This window comes from Myotis daubentonii, chromosome 3 (genome assembly GCF_963259705.1).
Source record: "Myotis daubentonii chromosome 3, mMyoDau2.1, whole genome shotgun sequence".
NCBI lineage: Eukaryota > Metazoa > Chordata > Mammalia > Chiroptera > Vespertilionidae > Myotis > Myotis daubentonii.
In genome coordinates, this window is record NC_081842.1 from 83293771 (window position 1) to 83319925 (window position 26155).

Below are 26155 nucleotides of genomic sequence, written 5' to 3' on the forward strand. Positions count from 1 at the left end.
AATTTTATCTCCTCCTACAAATATATATATACATATTAAGAAAGGATTTACAAATAGGTATAGTCCATTTAGAAGTATGGTTTATAACTTTCAAGTCAGCAGAGAGTAAAATAGGAACAGAAATAGAAGTCATAATTCTGTTGAAATTATTTACTAAAAACAATCATTTCAACCAGTGTATGTTTTAATCTATTTTTAAAATTATGACAAAAATAATATAATTATTTAACTTCATTTGCTTAGAAATAATGCCTTCTATTTTTAGACTACTCCTCGAAGCCTTCTGATTTCATATTATTCTCAAGATGAATGAAAGTCTAGCCAGTCAATGAAGGAAAAATACCACATGATCTCACTCATTCATGGATAATAGAGACCATTATAAACTTTTGAACAATAATAGATACAGAGGCAGAGCTGCCTCAAACAGATTGTCAAACTGCAGCGGGAAGGCCGGGGAGGGTTGGGGGGCAGGAGGTAGGGGGGTAAGAGATCAACCGAAGGACTTGTATGCATGCATATAAGCATAACCAATGGACATAAGACACTGGGGGATAAGGGGGGATAGGGGACTATCTAGGGCGGGGGGAAAAAATGGACACATATGTAATACCCTCTGTAATACTTTAAGCAATAAAAAAAAAGATGATTGAAAGTCTAGAATTGCTTCAATGAAAAGCAGCTTTATTTAGAATTGAAGGTTATATTATAAAAGATCACATTTATTTTGTGAAAACCTTCAGAACATGAAAATATTATCTGAGCCAATAAGTCTGCCCTTTTTTCCTGATCCCAATTTCACCTTTCAGGTTGTCATCATATCCTCAAGCCTCCTCATTTAATAGCAGCAAATTCTAGTGTCTCAAAATTTCTTAATGCTCTCTGCTTCCACAATCATCTCTGATAACATGATTAGAAAGAAAATCATAAACACAAAGCATAAATGTTTCTGAACTGCAGCAGAGGACAAAACCAGAAAGCTTTAACAACGCTCTTCAGGAGATCAAATCAATAACTCTGTTACCAAAGGCCCTGAGTGTCTCATTCATCCCTGTGAATAATAATACAATGGTCCAAGAATTGACACCATCCTTTCCTCCTGAATTCTAAAGGAGCACTAGAGGAAAAATAAAAATATTTCTAGAAAGAGGAATTTTTTTTAATTCTCAATGTTTCAGAACTTTAACTTCCATAGCCAAATGTTATTTTGTTAAATTATATCATGTGATACCTAAAGGTTTAAGGAATGTATCCTTTCTATATATATATATATATATATATATATATATATATTTGATAGAAGGTCTAAAATCCTCAAACCTAACTAATAGCTCTAAGTACAAATGCCACTATCTTAATAAGATTTATTCCAAATTACTATCTAAGAGGACTTTATTAGAGATTCATATGTCACTTCAATACTCACAAATGAACAAAAATTGTATTCAATATTGGATGTTATTTGCTTCCAATTATTTCTCCAATAGTGTTAAAATATTCTTAGATATATGAAGTGAAAGACTACTTGATGTAAATTAATACCTTATGAATTAATGTTATTTTTAAATTCAATTTATTGTTAAGTAAATTGAGACAATTAAAAATTAAGTCTGTAGCATCAACATACCTAAGTATGATCATTTTAATTATGAACCTACAAAAAAAAAGTTATGAAAGATAATTTGAGATTTGAACCAAGAATAAACTACTTTAGTATGTATAATAGAATAACCTAAATTACTGTGCTTAGTTTTAAATTTAAGCATCTCTGCTTAATATAGTGTTTATGTCCAATTAAACCTGACTTATAGCAAGGATAAGAGTGCCTCCCTCTTTTGTGCTTCTGAACTTTGGATCTAGATAAACCTTAACAATATTACAGAGAAAGGAATCTCATGTTCACACATTCAGTAGTACAACATTTAGGGTAAAATATAATGAATTATTTAAATGTGATTAATATACATTGCTCATTTGATACTGATAGTATGGGTAAATATAACTTATTATATTTTAAACCAGCTTATTGTGTTTTAATTACAAAGCAGACTAAAATGATCAAATTTATTAAAATAAATTATGAAAATTCCTAAAACCTACATAAAAGACCTACATATATGGCATTTGTAATTTTTCTGATTTATCATCTCTAATAGCAAATTTATAGATAAATCTATATTTTTCTCATAATTCTTAGTAGCCTGGATTCCAGAGTGGATGTGCAGATTCTGTTATACTAGTGCCCATATCAGACTCCAGAAAATAGGAATACAGAACACAGGGCCTACTTAATGATCAGAACTTAGGGCTCCTCTGCAGTTCTTGGCAGGCAGGAAAGCATCAAGGTTAAGGACATGGATGCCTGGAATGTGAAAATTAAAGAGGAAGAAAGGAAGAAGTGAGGAACAGGAGGAAGAAGGGAAGTACGGAAGGAAAGCACACAAAGATCAGGTTGAGAACAATCTAGGCTTCAGTTCTCAATCTAGTATTAGTTACTAAGTGGCCCCAGGGAATAACAGTCTGTTCTCAGTAACTTAGCATCCTGATTCATAAAATGAGAGAGAAAAGCATTTTCTAAGGCTTTCTAGATCTAAAACACTACAACCTTCCAATTTCAAGGAATGAGAGAAAAATGAGCATACTGTAGCACAATTGTCTATCTTTACTCAATAGAGTCTGGTTATCAGGGCCTAATGATCATTTACATTAATAAATTTCAGGGTACATCATTATCCACATGATTATAAATACAATTCTTTGATCTTACAACCTTGGTGAAATAGACACATAAATAATTAGTACAGACTACACAGTAGAGGAGAGAGGGATTAATTTTGTGAAGACCTACATATATGGCATTTGTGTTAGGCTTGGAAGGATGAATAAAATTCCATCACAGAAAAAAGAAAAAGAAAGAAACACTAAGCATCTACTGCAGATAAAATATTTTTAAAAGCAGAAGACAGGAAACATACTACATGGATTGTTCAAAAGTAGTAAGAGTAGGAGATAAAATTTGAAAAAGAATAGAATAGGACAAGGTCAAATTGTGAAGCCCTTTGGATATTGTGGTGAATAACTACACTTAATGGCTATCCCAGAAAGAAAGAAAAATTAGAATAATTTCCTCAAGTGAACTATATTAAAATTATTATCAGGATTTATACAGTAAGCAACCTTGGGGCCTCAAATATCCCACATATGAGTGAGGCCATATTAAATGTCCAGCTCTGTTAAATATCCCAAAAAGTGCAGTTACATGAGGGCTCCAGATAAGACCAGCAGAAGAACCACCCAGCTGAGCCTAGTCTGTATTTCTAGACAGTAAATTAATAATTTGTGTAAGACAAGGGGTGCTGTTATAGAAAAAATTAAATTGTGGCATTTGCTTTGGTACTAAACAGATTGTAAAGGCTGGAAGAGTAGCAAGGAGTTGAGGGTGGAAGAGAAGTAAAGCAATTGCTATTGGAGATAATAAAAGGTAACACTGCCTATGATAACTGGGAAAATAGAAAAAATTCTTCATAATGTTGTGGATCAAATTAAGACTGTTGCTCAGCTCTTGAAACTGGCAACTAGCACCTGGACGATTCTTATAAATGAGTAGGATGACTCAGAGGGCAGAGTGATGAAGCCAAAACCACAGTGGACCATTCCCTGCCTCTACAGTAATGGATCCTTACAGCATCTATCTGGACTTCAGAATCACAACGAACCAGTGACTGCTGTATACCTGCCTTTAGAAATTGGAGACTCTTTTACAGTCATCCTGTCCCTGTCCTGTATATGCTGTGTGTGTGAGGAACAATAAGTTCCATTTTAGTTCTTAGTTCTTCAGGTCAAGAGAAATGTAAGCTTCATACACATCTGGAATTGATTTCAATGATGCTCTTCTTGACTTCAACACAATGCCGTATGAGATAAATCTCTGGGAGGGTGTGGGTATTTGTACATGACAGAAAACATTAGTCATGAGAAACTAGACAGTGAACTGTAGTACACTATCACATTGGCAATTCACTATAAACCTACTTCCAGGTATTCAACCCTTGTGTAGTCCCATCATATACTCACTTTATACCTGGGCATGTAACAAACTCTCTCTTAAACCAGCTACTGTACTATAAAAAGGCTTGAACTAGATTTTTAAATGATGAGAGGCCATCTAGAGAAAGCCCATAGAAGATAAGACATCTTAAACATTGCAACTCCAGTCAAGCTCACAGCTGGAAACAGCTGCATCAGGGACCTCTGCTTTATCTACATTAAGCAGAACTACCCTGGCTGAGCTCTGAGAAATCATGTCATTGTGATGTTACACTAAGCAGTGTTGGCTGTTTTGTCTCAACAGCAACAGATAACTGAAACACATACTCCATTGATGTCCACCAACTACCAAAGTGATTAACAGATAGTAGATATTCATAAATTTTAATAACTTAATTGTTCTAATAGAACAGACTAAAAGAAAAGGAAATTTATATATATATATATATATATATATATATATATATATATATATATATATATATAATACATATATATAATACATATATATATATATATATACACACACACACACACACATATATATGGTGTCACATTACTACTTGAAGTATGGTTTATTCATATAAATTCCAATTAATCTGCCATTTAGGTATGTATAATTCAGAGATTAGCTTGGGAGATAACTTACTGATTGATAGCAATAGGGTCAAGGATAAAAAATATTATCAGAGGATAGAAATGGGTGATATGAAGGAAAACATCAAGAACACACACTATACACTCATTATTTCTGCACTCAAAAAAATTATAATATAGGTAACAAGCCATAAAAACAGATGAGTCTAGCAGCAGCTCTAGATGAGCTGATAATGATTATCATTAGTTAAAAATCAATTTTTCTAAACAATGGAAGGAATTTTAAAGAATGTACTGGTACATAAGAATGTAACTTCACAGAACAAACATATTAAGTAAAAAACCATCGAGCCATCAGCGACTGTCATTACCTGTATTTCTCTAGTCAACACCATGAAAAAATACACATATTTAATAATAGCAATCACATAAATTGTTAGTTATAAAATGACTCTCTAAATATTTGTAAAAGTTTATTTTTACCAATTAACACCCAGCTTCTCCTATTTTAAAATATGATAAAACTATATGGATAGTATGTCTAATATGTTTACCCCAAGTTCTTATTGTCTTCTTAACCTCATTGAATAATTACTCATATGTATGAATTTTTCTTTAGAATATTTTTCAATGTAAAATATTTTATAGAATCCCCCAAAGGATAATTTAAGACTTATTTTTCTTCCATTCTAAATCTTTGTTATGAGTAAATAACATTTTTAAATTCAATTTATATTGATAAACTTCAATGAAATATATTTTAATTTTTAAATAGTACAGAAAACTGGCTTATGCTTCATAAGAATATGCTGCAGACATTTTATGCAAATATTAAAATTTTCAAATTTCCAACACACTCATCATTGGAAGTGCTAGTGAACTTTTCAAAACCCAAGTGTTTTTTAAGTATATAAAATCTTTAAATATTCATACACACTACTATTACTCATAACCCTTTAGTAAATAAAAGCATGTTTTTCTTACTTATTCTCATCCTTTTAATAATTATAAATATAGAACAAACAAAAAAGTCAGTAAATTCAATACAGTGCAATAGAAAACAAACTTGTAAAATATTTACTATTATGAGGGGAATATATCTACTTTGTTACTATTTGCCAAACAATAAATGTATTTCCATATTTGTGTATTGATTATGAGTGCTAAATACAAAAAATATTCATATAGATTATCTCTGTCAAGGATATGTAAAAATTTTAAATGTATATATTTATTAGATTAACAAACCTTCATAAAACAATTCACATAAAGAAAAATCATTTCATCTGGAAAACTATAGGCATTATATTATCATAACAATGTGAAATGGTATAGTTCTAAACTTATGTATAGTAAATTTGAATGTTTCTTACCATGGCAAGAACCCTCGATCTCTTCATATCCTGTACTGCAGATGCACCTTCCAAGAGGAACCAGCCAGTCTCCATCAGCTCCACAATATAGTTTAGGAGTGTCACGCTCTTCTGCACTCTTCACACAAGCACCCCTTACTTCAACCAAAGAGGAAGAGTCAACCCTTGGGATGGTGTCAGGAAACATGGCCAAGTTACGTACAGTGAAGGGGCACTTTTTGTAGAAAACACGGACTGATACCAGGGCAATGCATGCCCCAATGTCTTGAAAAGCCAGATAAAATCCTTTCCTTTCTATAGGCCCCACCTCACGAATTTCAGTGTTGAGCTTGAGGATGCGATCACCCAAATCCATCTGGGTAAAACTTTCATCAGCAGCAATTGTATCGATCTTTGTATACTGGCTTGGCTTGAATTTAATTCCATGGGACTCATCTGATTCCACATAATACAGATTAAATGTTTCTTTGCAAGTCCCCAAGACCCACGGGATGCTGTTACAATCCCTCAGTGTGAACTTCATTTCCACATAAATTTTCTGAGCTGCATCTCGGGAGATCCAGTTTGTACGAAGCCAATTGTTTTGATTTGGTTCCATTACATTGCATACCTGGTATGTGTGAATGGGCCTGTTATGTTCATCCATTTCAGTAATGGCATCCCACTGCAAAAAATGATAAAAAATGTTTATAAAACTACACTGGTTAAACAGAAATTATTGCTTTCCAAATTTTCTATTTTTGCAAAAGAAAATGAATAAAAAGGATACAACTAAAGCTAGTCCAAGCAACTATACAGCAAGATTTTACCCATGACCTTTGGTTACGAGTATGGGTTTTGGATATACCACCTGTCTTGGCGAATCTTAACTTCCTATATAATAGTTGCATGACCAAGGGCTACTAAATTTAAACTCTGGTTTTCTTAAATGTAAAATGTACCTAGTGTCACAAGGTTGTTGTAAGGCATGAATTAATTAATATATGTAAAGCACTTCAAATAGTTTCTGGTACACTATAACAATGTAAAATGACATATCTGATCAAATAACTAGACCAATGACAAATGCACTCTGGTTTCCCATTTATCCTCATATCCAATTTGCCACCAATTGTCCTCATATCCAATTTTCCACCAATTGAGTATGGTTACCATTATTAAATTAAATATTTACATGTTTATTTTAATAAGAGATAGATATAGAGAAGCCTTAGATTTATTCAAAAAATATTTAGCAGGCAATGTTCTGGACGCTGGGAATACAGCAATTAACAAGCTAAACAAAATGCCTTACCTTTATGGATCTTACTTACAGTGAGGAGAGACAATAAAAATAAAAATTGTAGCCCTGGCTGGTGTTGCTCAGTGGTTAAGAGCATCAACCCCTCCCCCTCACTCCCACCCCACCACCCATGGGTTATGGGTTCCATTCCTGGTAAAGGGCACATACCTGGGTTGCAGGTTTGATTCACAGCCTGTTTGGGGCGTGAATCTCTCTCCCCATCCCTCCCTCCTTTCTTTCCACTCCCCATCTCTCCCTCCTTTCCACTCTCTCTGAAAAGTAATAGAAAAATATATCCTCCAATGAGGATTAACAAAAGTAAAATTCTATGGGACTCAACTGATTTCACATAATACAGAATTTTTATAAAATATAAAAATTAAAATTGTAAGTGAAGAATCTGCATAATATAGTAGAAAGTACAACGGGAAAAATTAAGGCAGGAAGGTGGAGAAGAGAGTTGCGATTTTAAATGGTGTCCACAGAAGGTCTTACTGAGGAAGTGACATTTGACCAATGCCTCAGAGTTGAGATAGTGAACCTTGAGAAAATAGTACAAATATCCTCAGGCAGGAATGTACAGGTATATTTTAGGAATACCATGAGTGGGCGCTAGAAGCACAGTAGGTAATAAGAATAGAGAAGCGGAAAATAGCAAAAAAAAATAACCCTTTACAAGCTTTCTAAGCACTCTGGCTTTTATTCTGTGAGGGATCACTAAATATACTGCTTCTGCATTTTACATAAAAGCATTCTGCCACCTATTTAAATAGAAGAACCTTATTTATCTTTTTGAAAATTTTAATGAAAATCTTTGAGTACTTTGTAATTGTTATTGTCAGTATTTATACACAGAATATTGGATAAGTCTATAATGTAAATTTATGTTGTAACTGCATTTTATTTGTATATAGTTGTAATTTTCAACAGAAAAGCCATTCTGAGAACTTTATAGCCAGTAGGGGAAATAGGCTATTCACCACAGTTTCTCATTTCTATTAAAGTTTAGTGAAAATTATAAACAATCATTATAGTGAATAAATGCTCAATTTCTTGATTTACAATAAAATTATTTAATGCATTCTGTTTGCAGTTTCTCATTTTAATTGGCTGTACAGTCATTTAAGCAAGGCTGGTTGAGGGTCAATTATTATAGTTCCTAATAGAATGGCTACTTTCTTCAGTCTACAAGTCTATTTTGAGACTAAGTACTTTTAATTACCTATCATCAATTTCCACAAATAAAACATTTACATTATCCACCAAGAAAACTTAAAAATAATCTGTATCTAAAGTTTTCATTTGTAAGTTGCTTGCTTGAAATTCAGAGTATTTTCCAGAAGTAACAGTAAGTTCCTGTGAAAAGACTCTTGTACACACACTTGAGGAGACAAAAGGAAGCTAGGTGAATAGGGACAGGGCCACAGGAAGGGAAATGACACTGAAAAGCCAGCTGGACGGAGTTACCGGGACAACCCAGCTGGGCAGGAAAGGACAGCACCCACAGGAGACAAACGTTAAAATGTATGGATGTTGCTAAGACAGGCAGCTTGCTGATAACCAATCACCAGGTAGTAAGGTGTAAAAACCAATTCCAAGGATGTTGCTAAGACACAATTCTTTGAAAGGACCAATCAGGAATTAACAAGCATACATAAAAAAGTGCATGTCCTTTCTCTCTCTCACCCTCCCTGTGCTAGATTCTTGAGTTAATGGCAGGAGATGCACTCCCCATCGCATGGCTTATGACCATGTGGGCCTCCACACATGGACTATAACACTTTAATTACCTCGGATACTGAACTACTCCCGACTGTAACATGGAAAAGGAAGCTCTGACACTGGTCTGCTCCTGGAATCCCAGTTGTACCTTTATCAGGATTGGCTTCTCTCAATAAACTTCAGTTCCACTAATCGTTTTTGCCCATGACTTCATTCTTCAATGTCATGAGACAACGAACTTGAACTCAAACACCCACATTTCAGTTTCACACACATTGTTTGTCAGGGTAATCCAATCTCACAGAAACTCACATAAAATTACCCATCTTAATACTTTTCATCCTAGCATATCATGGGCCGTAGTAAGTGTTCAAAGGATAGCAATGGTCATGAGCTGAGGTAGTTTTGTAGGTTTGGCCAAGAGGGGGAGAGACTTGGACCTTAAAGAATTATAAGATTCAATAAGGCAGAGGGAAAATAGTAAATAGAGATTAATGTATAACACTAACCTCTATGAATACACATTAGAGACATTTTAGCCCTGTACAACATACATATATCCAGTGAGTAAAAGTTTTTGTCCCTATTTAAAACAAACACACACATAATTTATTCTCTGCTGTGAAATACTTGTATGTACACAAACCTGGTAATTGCAGAAATCACATAATGGAAATATGTATCAAACCAGTTATTAACTCTGCTATTAAGTTGGTCAATTCAGTCAACTGCATGCATTTATATAATAGGCAATAAACCCAAAATACTCTGACTTGCCAAGCTCATTAAAAAAAGCAAAACATATTTTATATGTAGGTATTAAAATAAAATACCACCCCAGCCAGTTTTTCTCAGTGGATAGAGCATCAACCTGTGGACTGAAGGGTCCCAGGTTCAATTCCAGTCAAGGGCACATACCCGGGTTGTGGGCTCGATCCCCAATAGAGCGTGTGCAGGAGGCAGCCAGTCAATGATTCTCTCTCATCACTGATGTTTTCATCTCTCTCTACCACTCACATCCTCTCTGAAATCAATAAAAATATATTTTAAAAAATTGAAAATAAAAAATACCAGTATATAAAAAATTACCAATATACCTAATGTAGAAAAGAACACAGTAAGTTAAAAATAAATCATACATGCTCTGCATAAAATATCTTTCAAACTATATCTGTTCTTATGGCCTGGATGAATAAAATAGAAAACTTTTTTCTGTCTCATGGTCATTTTATAAGCCCTTTATTGGAATCAAGGAGTAGATAAATTATTTACAAACTAATGGGTAAAAAAGTTTTCCTACTCAATGAGAAGTTTATGTTAAGCGAAAATTAGTTGTACAACAAAAGTTTCCTTCTTTAAGAAACTTCAAAGGCACCTTAGATGTAATGGCTCCTAAGGACAAATATTTACATACTGAATTTATACTTGTCAAAGCTTTTTCACAAATGTTAAACTCCTTTGACCCTCATCAGTCCAATTAAAGTAAGACAGATTACTTCTGTTGCACATTACTGATAATAAAAAATCCAACACACATACCTAGGAATTAAATTGTTTGGTGAGGCATGGACTGACCAGGCTTTCTAACTTAACTTTCTGTATTTTGTAAGTTTTGCTGGCCTCAGACAGATAGCGCCTTCCAGGACTAGCAAATTCTTAGAGACAGCTAAGGGCTCTGGCATAGAGTGTATCTTTCATATACAAACCTTGTTATAACTTTTTATGCTCAAAGGAATTTAGCTTTTTGGTCTACTTTACTTAGCATGCTATAGAACTACATAAAATAAAACAAAACCAACGCACACACACACGTACACACAAAACAAAAACAAAAGAAAAACAAAACAAAAAACAACAACAACAACACCTAACTGTGTGTAGGTGGGGATGGGTTTTTAGAGAACCCTTAGGATTAAGTACTGTTCAGAGCTCTTTACATTTCCTATCACTTCTAACAAACATTTGCGTTAAATGGGACTGCCCAAGAGATCCATTAGTGGAGAAATGTTCTTGGGTGCTGTAAAGCATTAGGCTGTATTCACACAATTTGACAACTTCAGACCTGTGCCAAGTGTTCTTTAGTGGGTAAAAATCCCTGCCCCTGTTTAAGGCAAGAAAACACATAAACCATTTTCTAATGTGAAATATTTAGAGTTATGTAAACATTGTAATTGATGAAATCTGTTATTAATTGTGCTGTAAAAATAGTTGGTCAATTCTGTCAGCTTCTTGCTTTTACATAATAGGAACCAAACTTGAAATATTCCAACTCTTCTATCTCATGTTGTTTATTTGATTTTTAAATATTTTAATATAATATAAAAATAACTCAGTAAAGTAAAACTCAAATTATACATGTATTAAAAGATAAACTGAGGCAGTCATTGGGGAATCAGGTGACCTTCCTTTTGAGGCAACAGAGGGAGGCTAGGTAGTCAGGAATCAGGACTATGGGGCAGGGGAGGAAATGAAACTGGGGAACCCAGCTAGGTGGAGTTACTAAGGCACCCCAAATTAGTGGAGAAGGAAGGGCACATGCAAGAGTCATGAACTTTAAAATGTATGAATATTGCTAAGACAGGTAGCATGCAGATAACCAATCACGAGATAGTGAAGCGTACAAACCAATCTCAAGGATGTTGCTAAAGCAAAATTCTTTGAAAGGACCAATCAGAAGCTAATAAGCATATAATTTTTTAAAAAGTACTCACTTCCCCCCCTCTCATTTTCTCTCCACACTAGATGGCAAGAGACATGCTTCCCTGTGGCCACGTGGCTCATGGCCAAGTGGGACTCTGCACATGGACTAATAGACGTTAACACCCACCCGTAACATGGAAAGGAAGCTCTGGACACTGCCCTGCTCCCGGAACCCTAGCTACACCTTTTGTAGGACTAGCTTCTCTCAACAAACTATAGTTCTGCTAACCATTTTGACCATGACTTCATTCTTTGATTTTGTGAGAGAACTAACTTGGACTCAAAACCCCCACATTTTGGTTTCACTTCCTCAAAGAACGAAAAATGGTCTTTCTAATCAAGAATATTCAGATATTTTTGCTGATAAGTTGACCCAACACCCAGGGTTCTAAAATATACCTCTCAAATTTATGTCTTCTTCCCCTTGAAAATCTTTAGAATTCAATGGGAATGTAAGTAGTTATTTCAAAAATAAACTTAAAAATTTTAAAGTAAAAGTATACAGTCTGTTTCTCAACATAGAAAGCTAATTATAACTTTAAATGGCAATGATAAATCCTGATAACTTACTCAAATTTGGGCCACAGCTTAGGAAAACTTGTAGTACAAGAGAATGGCAATCACCTTCATTCCTAAATACCTCTGTATTTCCAGAGAGAAAGGGGAGAGGGGGAAAAATCACATCTTAAATACTTTAGGACCCTAAGCAGCTCTAAAGCTAGTCCAATTTAAGAGGGGGGAAATCATTTAAAATCAAATGTTAAAAATGTTGATATTAGGGACTAGGGAAGGAAGTAATCTAATAACATTGAAGTATGAAACAGCTATAGAAAAATATTTTGGTTTTTATCTTTACCTGTGCTTCCTAAATGCATAAGTACTGATTTATATGTGGAATTACTTCCCTCGCTTTCCTTTTCTCTATCTGGCTTTTAAAAAAATGCATGACCTGGCACAGAGCCCACACCACCATGAAGGGGGCAGCAGTGGAGGACAGGAGCGCAGCCACACCAACACTCAGACTGGCCTGGGCCACCACCTTGAACCCAGGCAGTGAGCCCCTGACTAGCCATAACTCCTGAGGGATGACCGCCACGCCCTTGTAGTGAGTGGCACACTAACCTCGCAGTGGGTCCCAAGATGTCCGTAGTGACCACCAGAGAGACACCCAGTGGCGCACCTTCCTGCCCTGACTTCCGGACCCGGCACTCCAGCAACCTGCACTGTGAGTGCAAAACAAGGGGGCCCTGCACTCCGCCCTGCCCATGACTGTGCTGACAGTGTGGGCCAGGGGCACCTGGATCAGCAAGCATCCCACCCAGGCACAGGACTGCACTGCAAGTTTGCTGTCAGAGGTACCTAGGGTGCCACCATGCCCCGGGCGCTGGGGCCACGCATTAAAGTGCATGCCAGAGAGCTCTGGGCCCTCACGGGGAGTCACATATCATAGGAACTGTGCATGTGCCCCACTGAACCTGAGCATCTGCAGTGGAAAACTCAGGGATCAGATCTGTAGGGGAATGGAATACAACTCAGAGCAGAGATAGTAAAGGCATGAGACTCAAGGCAGACCCAGCTTCTGGGCTAAGGAGTCCTGTATCATTGAACCTCTAGGGGCTTCAACCTCTCAGACCTCAAACAGGTTGCCCAGGGCCAGATATAGACAGCAACTCTCATTACATAGAAACAAATACTAAGGGAGAGCAAAAATGGGGAGAAAAAGAAACAATCATCAAAGGAAAGAAAAGGAGAAATCACCAGAAAAGGTACTAAGTGAAATAGAGCAATCTGTCAAAGAAAGAATTCAGAATAATGGTTATAAGGATGCTCAAATGTCTGAATGAGAAATTCACCAACATGTGTAAGAATCAAGAGGAAATGAAGAATGACATAGCTGCAATCCGGAACACAATATAAGGTTACAAAGGTAGACACGAAGAAACTGAGGACCGAGGCAGCAAGTTAGAAGCAAGGGTAGAAACAACATCCAATCCGAAGAGCAAGTGAGAAAAAAAATTAAAAAGGAGAGTATAAGGGAGATTTGGGACAACATGAAATGAAGCAACAACCACATAATAGGCATGCCAGAAAGGACCAATAATAATCAATAATAATAACCTTAAACATAAATGAATTAAATACCCCAATCAAAAGACACAGGGTGGCTGAATGATAAGAGATAAGCAAGGAATAGAAAACCTATTTAAAGAAATAATGAGAGGAAAATTCCCTGACTTGAGGAAGAAAAAAAGTCACAAAAGCAGAGTCCCAAACAAGATGAACCTAAAAAGACCCACACCAAGATACATCATAATTATAATGGCAAATGTTAACGACAAAGAAAGAATATTAAGGGCTGCAAGAGAGAGACAGAAAGTTACCTACAATGAATCTCTCATTATACTACCAAATGATTTCTCAACACAAATACATCAGGACAGAAGGAAATGGAATGAAGTATATAAAATAATGAAAATCAAAGGACTGAATCCAACAATACTCTATCCAACGAGGCTATCATTTAAATTAAAAGTGAAACCAGGAGCTTTGCAGACAAAAACAGGCTAAGGGAGTTTATGACCACCAAACCAGCAATGCAAGAAATCCTAAAGGGACTGGTGTGAGAAGAAGGAATAGAAAGAGATGCAGAAACACAGACAAAAAGAATAAAAATGGTAACCAACAAGTACCTATCAATAATAACCTTAAACATAAATGAATTAAATACCCCAATCAAAAGACACAGGGTGGCTGAATGAATAAGAAAATGTGACCAATATATATGCTGTCTACAAGAGATCCACATCAGAACAAAGGACTCACACTGACTGAAAGTAAAAGGATGGAAAAAATTTTTTCAGGCAAATGGAAATAAAAAAAAAGAAAAAAGATGGGATAGCAATACTTATATCTGAAAAAACAGAACTCAAAGTGAATGCCATAACAAGAGATAAGGAAGGCTACTTCATAATACTACAGGGATAGATACAACAAGAGGAAATTACTCTGGTAAACATATATGCACCCAATGCAGGAACACCCAAATACATAAAAACACTTCTGAAAGATACCAAGGGAGAGATCAACAGCAATACAATCATAGTTGGGGACTTTAATACCCCATTGACATCACTGAATACATCTTCTAGACAAAAAAATCAATATGATAACAGCAATCCTAAATGACTCACTAGATCAGAACTAATTGATATCTTCAGAACATTTTACCCCAAAGCTACAGAATATGCATTCTTCTCAACTGCACATGGGACATTTTCAAAGATAGACCACATATTAGGACAAAGCTAAGTCTCTACAAATTCAAGTAGATTGAAATCATATCAAGCATCTTCCCAGATTGTACAAATGGCATAAAATTAGAAATCAACTAAAAACAATAAAAAACAATTAAACACATGGAGGCTAAAAAGCATGCTATTAAACAATGAATGGGTTACCAAAGAGATTAAAGAAGCAATAAAAAACATCCTGGAAAAAATGACATGAAACACACAACAATTCAAAAGGTATGGGGCACAGTGAAAGCAATCCTGGGAGGGAAGTTCATAGTACTACAGGCCTACCTCAAAAAACAAGAAAAACTGGTAATAAGTTATCTAACCCAACAACTTATAGAATTAGGACCTAAATAGACACTTCTAGAAAGTGGACATACAGAAGGCTAATAGGCATATGAAAAATGCTCAAAGTCACTAATCATCCAAAAGATTCAAATCAAAAGGAAAATGGAGTACCATCTCACATCTGTCAGAATGGCTATCATCAACAAGTCACAAGAACTGGCAAGGATGTGGGGCAAAGGGAATCCTCATACCCTTCTGGTGGGAATGCAGACTGGTGCGGCCACTGTGGAAAACAGTATGGAGTTTCCTCAAAAAAATAAAAATGGAACTCCCATTTGACACAGTAATCCCACTTCTAGGAATATATCCCAAGAAACTGGAAACATCAATCAGAAAGAATATATTCACCCTTATGTTCACAGTGGCATAATTTACAATAGCTAAGATTTGGAAACAGCCTAAGTGCCCATCAGCAGATGAATGGATTAAAAAGCAGTGGTACATCTACACAATGGAATACTATGCTGCTGTAGAAAAGAAAGAACTCTTACCATTTGCAACAGCACGGATGGACCCAAAGAGCATTATGATAAGTGAAATGAGCCAGAGAAAGATAATAATCACATTATCTCACTCATTTGTGGAATATAATGAACAACATAAACAAATGAACAAAAATAGATCTAGAGACATAAAAGCATGAAAAACACCATCAAACCTTAGAAGGAAAACAGGAGAGGGTCGGGGGAGAGGGTAGAGATCAACCAAAGGACTTGTATGCGTGCATGTAAGTATAACCAATGGAAACAGACAAAAGGCTGGTGAAGGGCTGGGGAATGGGGGCAGGCTGGGAGAGGTCAATGGGAGAAAAAAGGGGACATATGTAATAGTTTCGACAACAGAGAATTAAAAAACAGAAATTAATAAAAATTTAAAATCATGCATAATATTACTATATTGCACTATAATAATACAATTAGTTAAGTCTCAGATTTATTTCTGCCTTCATTGCAACAGATCCCAGCTATAATCTAAAAGTGAGATAAATAGGAGGTAAATACTTTTTTGATTTATTTCTTCAAAATTTGGTTATGATAAAGGGAAATATGCAAAAAATTTATATAATAAAAGGCTAATATGCAAATTGACTGAACTGGGGAACTACCCATCATTATGACATGCACTGACCACCAGGGGGCAGACATGAAGAGCTGCCCCCTGGTGGTCAGTGCACCCCCACAAGGGGAGCACCGCTCCTCTCCTACCTCTGCAGCAGCACTTAGGATGTCCCGACTGATGGCTTAGAGGAGCGGGTCTAAGCCATCAGTTGGACAGCTCCCAGACTGTGAAAGGGTGCAGGCCAGAATGAGGGACTCCCCACCCTTTGGCTCCAAGTGCATGAATCTCATGCACTGAACCTCTAGAAGACTATAACAAAAGATCATTTAAGAGACAGAATCTAAAAGACCAAATGCCTTATTCAATTAGCTAGCCTTACATTGGTATGTGCTTAATTAATAAAGAAATGAGATAGCCTATCATTATTTGGATTTTCCCCCAAAAGTAGAAGATAATCTCAAGATTAAAAGAAACAACAAAGTCATGTATCACAAAAGTAATAATTCCTATTTAAGTTCCCTGTATAATTTGCTACCACATGTTTTTTAAAAAATTTATTTTTAGTGTTGAATGTACTATAGATGCCCCCAAACACCCTCCCCTTCATCCCTGCCCTGGTTTTGTTGCAAGTATTTTGTAGTATGTGGCAGTAACTAATTATTCCTCAACATAAACTAAATTTACATAAGAAAGGGAGGTAGGCAAGCAGGAAAAATCTTCAACTACATCCTATGAATGAAAAAATAAAATAGAATAGCTGAGAACGAAGAGAGGTCTTCATTAGGTAAAATGGCATATATCTGATCTGTTCCAAACATTCTACCTCTTACCTTCCATAACCCAAATAAACTAAGGTTGTTGAATGCAAACAGGAATCTCATTATGTAATGCTGTAATGGCTTAATTTTTAAATCATAAGCTTTTAATATTCTGTACCAAAGAAAAGCTTGTTAAAGGGACCTTCATATTCTAATGTGAGATTTTCCTCAGAACCACTTAAATATTCACTTTGAGTCAATATACTGACACACACTTAGAAAATTAGTGCCCTGAATACTGCTGCTAGGCATGTAGTTAATAACATAAATCTAACTTTGCAGCAGAAAATTGAAGGCTCTACATTTAAATGATAACTCGTTTTGAAGGATAAAACAAGAAGCAAAATGCGTCATGTTCACATACATTTCTATTCCACTTTGGGCAAACATAAAACTTTATTAGCACTACAATGATTAATTTTTAAAAGAATGAGTCAGTGGCATGTCTGGAAGACAACTGCTAAGACTAAGCAAATTTTATAAATAAATTTATTACTTTAGATGCATTTGTCCCAGTAACAAAATCAAAATATTATAGAAGAGGAATAAATTCCATTAAAAAGAACCAATTCTTCTGATTAAAAAATTGTAACTATATATTCATGAAGATTAAAAATTCTTAAATAGAGTCTATCTTCTGAATGTCTAAAATCCTTAATTGGCACAAAAAGCTGAGATTTTCACTTAAATAATGAATAAGATGCTGCAAATATCATCTTCAAATAGAATTTCTAATATATATATATATATATATATATATATATATATATATATATATCTCGTAAATATCATCTTAACTATTCTGTCTTATGTTCAGTAGTACATGAATACCATGCTAGGTGCCACAGTACTTCACAAATATAAAAAGTGTATTAATCTCACAAACATATTTAATTTCATTCTTTTATTGTAGAGAGAATAAAAGTATGTTATCTTTGTTTTATGGATGAGGAAACTTACTTAAAGGAAGGAATTGACTTACTTGAGTTTACAAAGAACACACAGAAGAATTAACACCACAACTGTCTGAAAAGTCCTATTGGCCCATATGGAGGTTTTGAACTAAAATAAATTTAAGAAGCATGTAATCTCCATGAGGCAAAGGACTGTGTTTGATTCACTATTATATCCTCAGTATCAGGGGGACACAATACTAGGTTCACAGTAAGTTCTTAATATTTGTTGAATATACAAATTATTAAGAGAAGGACTGAATTCTAACTAAAACAATTTTTGTTCACTAATGGGAGACTTACTATTTCTTAAATCAGGATTCTAAACATCACGCATTATTGAGAGAGACATAAACTTTGAAGAATGTCCTAAAGTAATATCTTACTTTAGAGATTTCATAACAACTTAGCTCTAAATAGAAATATATTAGATGACTTGACTGAAGCCTGCAAACATCAGGGGAGTCAGTCAGCACTATGCTAGTACACATTAGAAGTTAGGAAGAAGACTCAGGTTTAGAACTGAGAGGTTTTCGGTGTGTGTGTGTGTGTGTGTGTGTGTGTGTGTGTGTGTGTGTGTGTGTGTTTTAAGGATAGAGCAAGGAGAAGGAGAAGGAGAGGAAAATGGTATCAATAACGTGAGTGAAGTGACTATTGATATAATACCCAGGAGGCCTAGAAGATATCCTTTAATAGAAAACTTGAATATAAAAAAAGACTAGTTACTGGTCCAGTCAGATCATCTATCTTTGCTATAATCCTATCTAATAAAAGAGAAACATGGTAATTGGCGTACGACCGATACCCTTTTCATTGGCTAATCAGCGAGATATGCAAATTAACTGTCAGCCAAGATGGCAGCCGGCAGCCAGGCAGCTTGAAACTAACATGAGGCTTGGTTGCCTCAGTGACAGAGGAAACCAACGTTCCCCGCCTGCCGCTGCCTCTGAGCAGGCAGTTTAAGAAACATTGTAACAAATACGCCCAACTTCAGCCAGCAGATTCGCAACATTGTAAGCAAAGGCCAGAAACCTACTTTCAGCCGGAGGCCTAAGAGCTGGAGCCAAGCCTCAAGGTAAAGCTGACCCAGAATTATTAAAAAAAAAAAAAAAAAAAAAGGAAAAAAGGAGCGTTTGGGAGTTCAGTCACCCCCAGCCTGAAAACAGCCCTCAGCCCCTCACCCAGGCTGGCCAGGCACCCCAGTGGGGACCCCCACCCTGATCCAGGACACCCTTCAGGGCAAACCAGCTGGCCCCACCTGTGCACCAGGCCTCTATTCTATATAGTAAAAGGGTAATATGCCTCCCAGCACCGGGATCAGCATGACAGGGGGCATCGCCCAAACCCCCTGATCGCCCTGCGGCTCTGTGTGTGACAGGGGGCGGGGCCACAACCTCCCTATCCACCCTGCTCTGTGCCTGATAGGGGGGAGCTCCCCCCCCCCATGGGCCCTGCTCTGTGTGTGACGGGGTAGAGCCATAACCTCCCCATCAGCCCTGCCCTGAGTGTGAGAGTGGCGGTGCCCCAACCCCCTGATCCGCCCTGCTCTGTGGGTGATAGAGGGCAGCACCCCAACCCCCTGATGGGCCCTGCTTTGTGCGTGACAGGGTACAGAGCCCCAACCCCCCTGATGGGCCCTGCTCTGTGTGTGACAGGGGGTTGCTCCACAACCTCCCCATCGACCCTGCCTTGAGTGTGACAGGGGGCGGCGCCCCAACTCCCCAATCAGCCCTGCTCTGAGCCCGACCAGGGGCTGCACCTAGGGATTGGGCCTGCCCTCTGCCACCCGGGAGCAGGCCTAAGCCAGCAGGTCGTTATCTCCCGAGGGGTCCCAGACTGCGAGAGGGCACAGGCCAGGCTGAGGGACCCCCCCTCCCCCCACCGAGTGCACAAATTTTTGTGCACCGGGCCTCTAGTTACTAATAAAATGTAGAGCCCTTTGTACTTTAACTAAAAGGTATAATATTTAAGTATATTGAATGATGAATTGTAAGTCTTACAAACATACATTATGAATTAAATGAGTATTTAAACTGTACATGTTAATTCAAATAGGGAGAAGAAACCCCCAAGAGTGTGATGTTCTATACATATTACAGAAGAAAATGATTATTGAAGGAGAAAGTATTTAAGTTTCCTCCTTAAATGCTGCTGAGAGATCCAGTAAAATAAAGATAGCCCACTATCTACTGGAATTGATAACAGAAGATTCATGACAGCTAAGACAAGAAAAGGTCTGGTGGCGTGCCGATGTGAGTTGAGGCACAATCTTCATGCAGAAGTCTGGAGAAGAGTGTTTTCTAACGGTAGACATGTAGGGTGTAAAATGAATTTGTACAAATTCTTTCAAGGAAAGGAGATGATTCTGTACAAATCTTTAACTTTATGTTCTGGCTCATTAATGTTGTTTAGCACTTCACAAGGATATCTGTTTTGACTTGGTTTTTCAAAATACATTAGACCTTCACAATTCAATTAAAATTCCAATTCTACCCAGGACTTAAAGTTCCATGGGAATGGTCTCTGGTAGGTCAAAGCGTGCTTGACATCAGAACCCTGCACGTGAAACTATAATAATCATCAGCAACTCCAATGACTGCTAAGATTTGTCTACATTAATTGACTTAAAATTATAAATTCCATGTGATATATCTGAATGTCTAACTGGAATAAAATTACTATAGTTTACAATAATTAATTTTTCATGGCATATTTGTATTTAATGATTCTTACATACAGCAAAAGGAAAATTATAAAAACACAGGCACTATTCTTTTCAAATGACTTTGTGGTAGTTGTTTCCAATTAATAAAAATTATTTTGGAATATCAAATTAGTAGTGGTTAGAAGGGAAATTTTATATTGCTGACAATATTTCCCTACACACACCCAATTTCTAATTTCATAATTTATTAATTACCTAGAGTATAGTTTAGATCTATTACATGCTTTCTTCCATTAGACTTTTTTATAAAAAGCATGCATTTCCCCCTGGCCAGTGTGGCTCACTTGGTTGCGCTTCATCACATGCACCAAAAGATTGCTGCTCAGGTTGCATACAGGAGGCAACCTATTGTTGTTTTTCTCTCACTTTGATGTTTCTCTTTCCCTCTCCCTTCCTCTCTCTCTGAAATGAAAAAAAAAAAAAAACACACACACACATATTTTTAAAAATAAAATAACAGCATGCCTTTATATAGGATCTCACACAATTATTACTGTGCCAAAGCCAGACAATATAATAAACGTACCATGTTATTTCTAACAACCTTTAGAAAAAGTTTAGTTTTTTCTTAGGAAAATCAACTGGTCACAAATAGCCAACTGAACTTTCCCAAATTAAGTAACTGCTTAAGCAATAGCCAATGAAATAATTTTCTTGCTTTGCTTCCATGCCTGCTCTATAAATCCTCTCCTTTTGCTCCTGTAGGCCGAGTGACCCCAACTGCTTTTAGTTTCATACTGCCTGATTCAAACTGAAGTTGGCTCAAAAAACAAAACAAAACAAATAATATTTGAAGCTAACCAAATAACAATGCTTAACAATCGTTCTCCTTGCAAGTTTCAATGAAGAAAAAAAAACCCTATCCCTGGATATTTCATATTATATTCCACAGAATAGTAAACTAAAATTGCTGTTAGCATAGTAATAAAAAACCTTATGAGGCATCACACAGAGTTTTAAGGTCATGTTAGGAACATAAATCTTTTAGGTCTAAAATATATTATACAGAACAAATGAATTTAGACTTTGAAAGGTGCTTTATAACAGACAAAATTATTAGGTATTAATTATCATGTATACTACTAATTAATTCAATATTCTTAAGAGATAGAAGAATATGAGGATGCTGTAAATATAAATTTATGAATTATTTTTCAAAATATATTTTATTGATTTCAGAGAGGAAGGAAGAAGGAGAGAGATAGAGACATCAATGATGAGAGAAAATCATTAATTGGCGGCCTCCTGCATGCCCCACACTGGGGTTTGAGCCCACAACCCAGTCATGTGCTTTGACTGGGAATCAAACCATTACCTCCTGGTTCATAGTTTGATGCTCAACCACTGAGCCATGCCTGCCGGGCTTATGAAGCATTTTTATATGAAGATACTCTGAAGATAAGTGAAAAACATATGTCTGTGAATGTATTTGCTTACATTATAATTTTTTCTATAAAAGTTTACAATTCATAAAACCACTAAGTAAAATATTACACATCTCCTAAGTAGCTAAAAATTAAAAGAATTAAGAAAATAACATTTTTCAAAAAAAAATGAGTCATAAAGGGAGAAGAAAAAATTTTAAGCCTATAAGTAGAAGATATATAAAAGCTCCTGAGAGAAGACAAAATATATATGTCAGTTACCAAAGAATTATTGTTAAATATATATTTTTAAAAGATGAAGACTCACAGATTTTATAATAAACATAACCCAACTACAACACACATAGGAGCTGTGGATGCGCTCTTCCTTTTCTAAATTTTCTTCAAGCATATAAAATCCATCTCTTTTTCTCTTCAGTTTGTTCAGTTCCATTCTACTATTTCCAAACTTGAATAAGAAATTAAAAAATTGCTTAGCCAAAGGCTCTCTCACACACAAAAATGTTACACACTTGCACGTTGCTAATAAGAGTGACAACTGCCCAGCAGGATTGATGACCAAAATATGTAAGAAACTCATACAACTTGACATCAAAAGGCAAACAATCTGAGTAAGAAACAGGCAGAGGCCCTGAATAAATATTTCCAAAGATTACATAAAGATGGACAACAGACATATGAAAAAATGTTCAGTGTTACTAATTATCAGATAAATGCAAATAAAAACAATAAAATATCACCACTACACACCAACCAGAATGGCTGCCATCAACAAACCAACAAAGAACAAATGTTGGTGAGGGTGTGGAGAAAAGGGAGCCATCATGCATTGTTGGTAGGATTGAAAACTGGTGCAGCTACTTTGGAAAACAGCATGAGTTCTTCAAAAAATTAAAAATATAATTTCCATATGACTCAGCAATCCCACCTCTGTGTATTTATCCAAAGAAATCCAAAACACTCATTAAAAATATATATGCATCCTATGTTCATTGCAACATTATTTACAACTAGAGGCCTGGTGCATGAAATTTGTGCATGGGGGGGGGTGTCCCTCAGCCCAGCCTGCACCCTCTCCTAACTGGGACTCCCTCAGGAGATGTTCGACTGTCGGCAGTCAGACATCCCTCTCACAATCTGGGACTGCTGGCTCCTAACCGCTTGCCTGCCTGACTGATTGCCCCTAACCGCTTCTGCCTGCCAAGCTGATTGCCCCCTAACCACTCCACTGCAGGTCTGATTGATGCCTAACTGCTCCCCTGCCAGCCCAATCACCCCCAACTGTCCTCCCCTGCTGGCCTAACTGCCCCCAACTTGCCCTCCCCTGCCAGTTCGATCACCCTCAAATGGCCTCCCCTGCCAGCCCGATCACTCCCAACTGCCCTCCCTTGCCAGCCTTATTGTCCCTAACTGCCCTCCCCTGCCAGCCATCTTTGTGGCGAGGGTGTGATGGTCGATTTGCATATTACCTCTTTATTATATAGGATTAGCATGGAGGTCCTTCTTCACTTTATATAAATGTGTGTAAAAGAGATAACAGTTTAAACCATAGTATTTTTCTTCACTACTTCCTATATCAGCATATCTTGTCACTTTGTGAAACAAGTCAGAGAAAACAGAAAGACTCTATTTGATGACAAATAATGAAGGTTTTTTGTTTTGTTTTGTTTTTTTAGAAATAAATTTAAATGTGTTCACTGGGGACACACAAATACCCAGGCATGTCTGGCATCTGCTGCACCCTACAGACCCACACTTCGCTCTGCCAGCTGGGCTTCTTCTCAGGGTCTTTTCACTGGGTTTTTGGCAATACGCTGCGAATACTGGTAGAGAATTCCTCCAAAATAAAGAAAAGAGCCAATCTATACTAGACCCATTAACAAAATCCTCAACATTGAAAAGTTGGAGAGTTTTTGAGTATAAATCCCAGAAACAGATGGGTTTTATAGGGGATTAAAGTTAGTGTGAGCAGAGACCTGAGTTATTCTAATTTGATGTTATATATAGATATGACAGATTAGCTATTACTAGATTAGTGTTAAGGTATAAAATCATTTTCTCTTAGTGTATGCTCTCCTGTGTCTACACCTAAAAGTGCTCAGTTTATACCTAAAAGTGCTCCTCAGTGCTTTCTCCTTTTTCAATTATTTTTTTTCTTGTACATCTAATTTTTTCCCCTGTCTTTCGCAAACCGCTACTGGGAATGACAAATTACTAAGTGGGATACAACAAAGGGCACAAGTCGGTGACTGAACAAGGTTACCAGACTAGGAAACTGAGGCATGAACCATGTTGACTCTCTACATAAAGCTCCTTCTGCCAGAACAGGCAATTTGCTTTAGCGAAAACAAGATATTTACACTTAAAGGTGAGGATAAAAAAATCATGGAAATCTTCACAACTGAATATAGAAAGTAACCTTGGGAATACTTGCCTGCATTCTAAGTTCCCAATTCTTTTGAGAATAGAACCTCTTTTTATTTGACATATTATTGCTGACGTATGCTTGGAATGCTATCATATTTAGTGAAGCCTTCAGAAAGTGGCTTTAGTTATTAGGACCAGGCACAGGTCCTGATTAGAACTAGAAATTGGAGGAAGATCATCATGTTACATTCCCCCCTCCATTACACTACCCAATTCAGTCTCTGTTCCCCAATCTTTCCTATACAGCAATTTGCTGTAACTCTCTTGTAAAGAGATAATCAAATATAAAAAATGTATTTCCTTGAATGGCACTCGATGCCTTCTATGGCCTGACATTAATTAACTTTAATTTCACTTTTCTGTGTCAGATGCTATCAGTATTCTATCATTTCTTCCAGCCTTTCAGGATGCTCAAAATCAACACTGAGCATAAGACCTGTTTTTGGTGTGTTGTGTGTTTTTTTTTTTAATTCTCCCAAACTGTCTGTGTACACACCAGGTCAGAAGTGCTGAGGAATTAACATCCTTAGGGGGAAAAGCCCTCAACAAATAAATAACTCATGGAATTTAGTGTCTGAGACATCTGTTTTATACCATCCCCCAGAATGTCCCAGTGGAACTAAGCTTCAATTATCTATGGTATTAACTAGCTTACTAAAGCACCCTTTACGGCTGCCATCCTTTGTCTGTATCAATTTTCTTCCTTGAGCCATGCATCTCCCAAATAAACTACCTGAACTCAAATTCTCCTTTCAGCATCAACTTACAAAGGAACTATAACTAAGACATTTGGTACAAAAAAATGGTTCTAGGAAGCAATTAACCCAGTAACTGATTACTCGCAGGCCAAATGCCAACAAGGACTCTACTGCTGACAGTAAGTAAGACAGTGATAACCCCTAGCATTCTGAAGTATCTCAATTAGTAACATTCTTACCTGTGGTGAACTGAGATATCATAAAATAAAGGATTTGCATTAGTTTATATAATATCTCAAGTACTTGAGAGACTTACACTGTAGGAGGAAAGGTAATTATTAGGATAACTAGAGACCTGGTGCATGAACCCCTGGTGCAGTGGGATCCCTTGGCCTGGCCTGCACCCTCTCACAATCTGGGACCCCTCAGGGGTTGTCAGAGTGCCAGTTTTTGCCCAATCCCCCCAGGCCAGGCCAAGGGACCCCACTGTGCACCGGGCCTCTACTATGCATATAAGATCTTTGGTTAATCTCTTCCCGCCCTACACCCCTTCCTCTGAGATTCATCGGTCTGTTCCATGTTTCCATGTCTGTGTGTTGAGTGTCTGCCCCCTGGTTGTCAGTGTGCATCACAGCTACCAGTCGAATGGTCCAACAGTCAAATGGTCGGACATTTAGCATATTAGCCTTTTACATATATGGATGGCTACTGTAAAATGCCATCAA

The 26155-nt window shown here is 36.7% G+C and overlaps 1 protein-coding gene across 1 annotated transcript in view; it reads right to left on the minus strand.

Annotated features, from left to right (window-relative positions):
* Nucleotides 1-26155, minus strand: part of EPHA6 (EPH receptor A6) — a 968470-nt gene that overhangs the window by 774887 nt on the left and 167428 nt on the right. The window contains exon 3 of the mRNA XM_059688042.1: nt 6018-6681. Within this exon, the coding sequence (XP_059544025.1) occupies nt 6018-6681 (664 nt within the window). The remainder of the gene's footprint in view (nt 1-6017; nt 6682-26155) is intronic.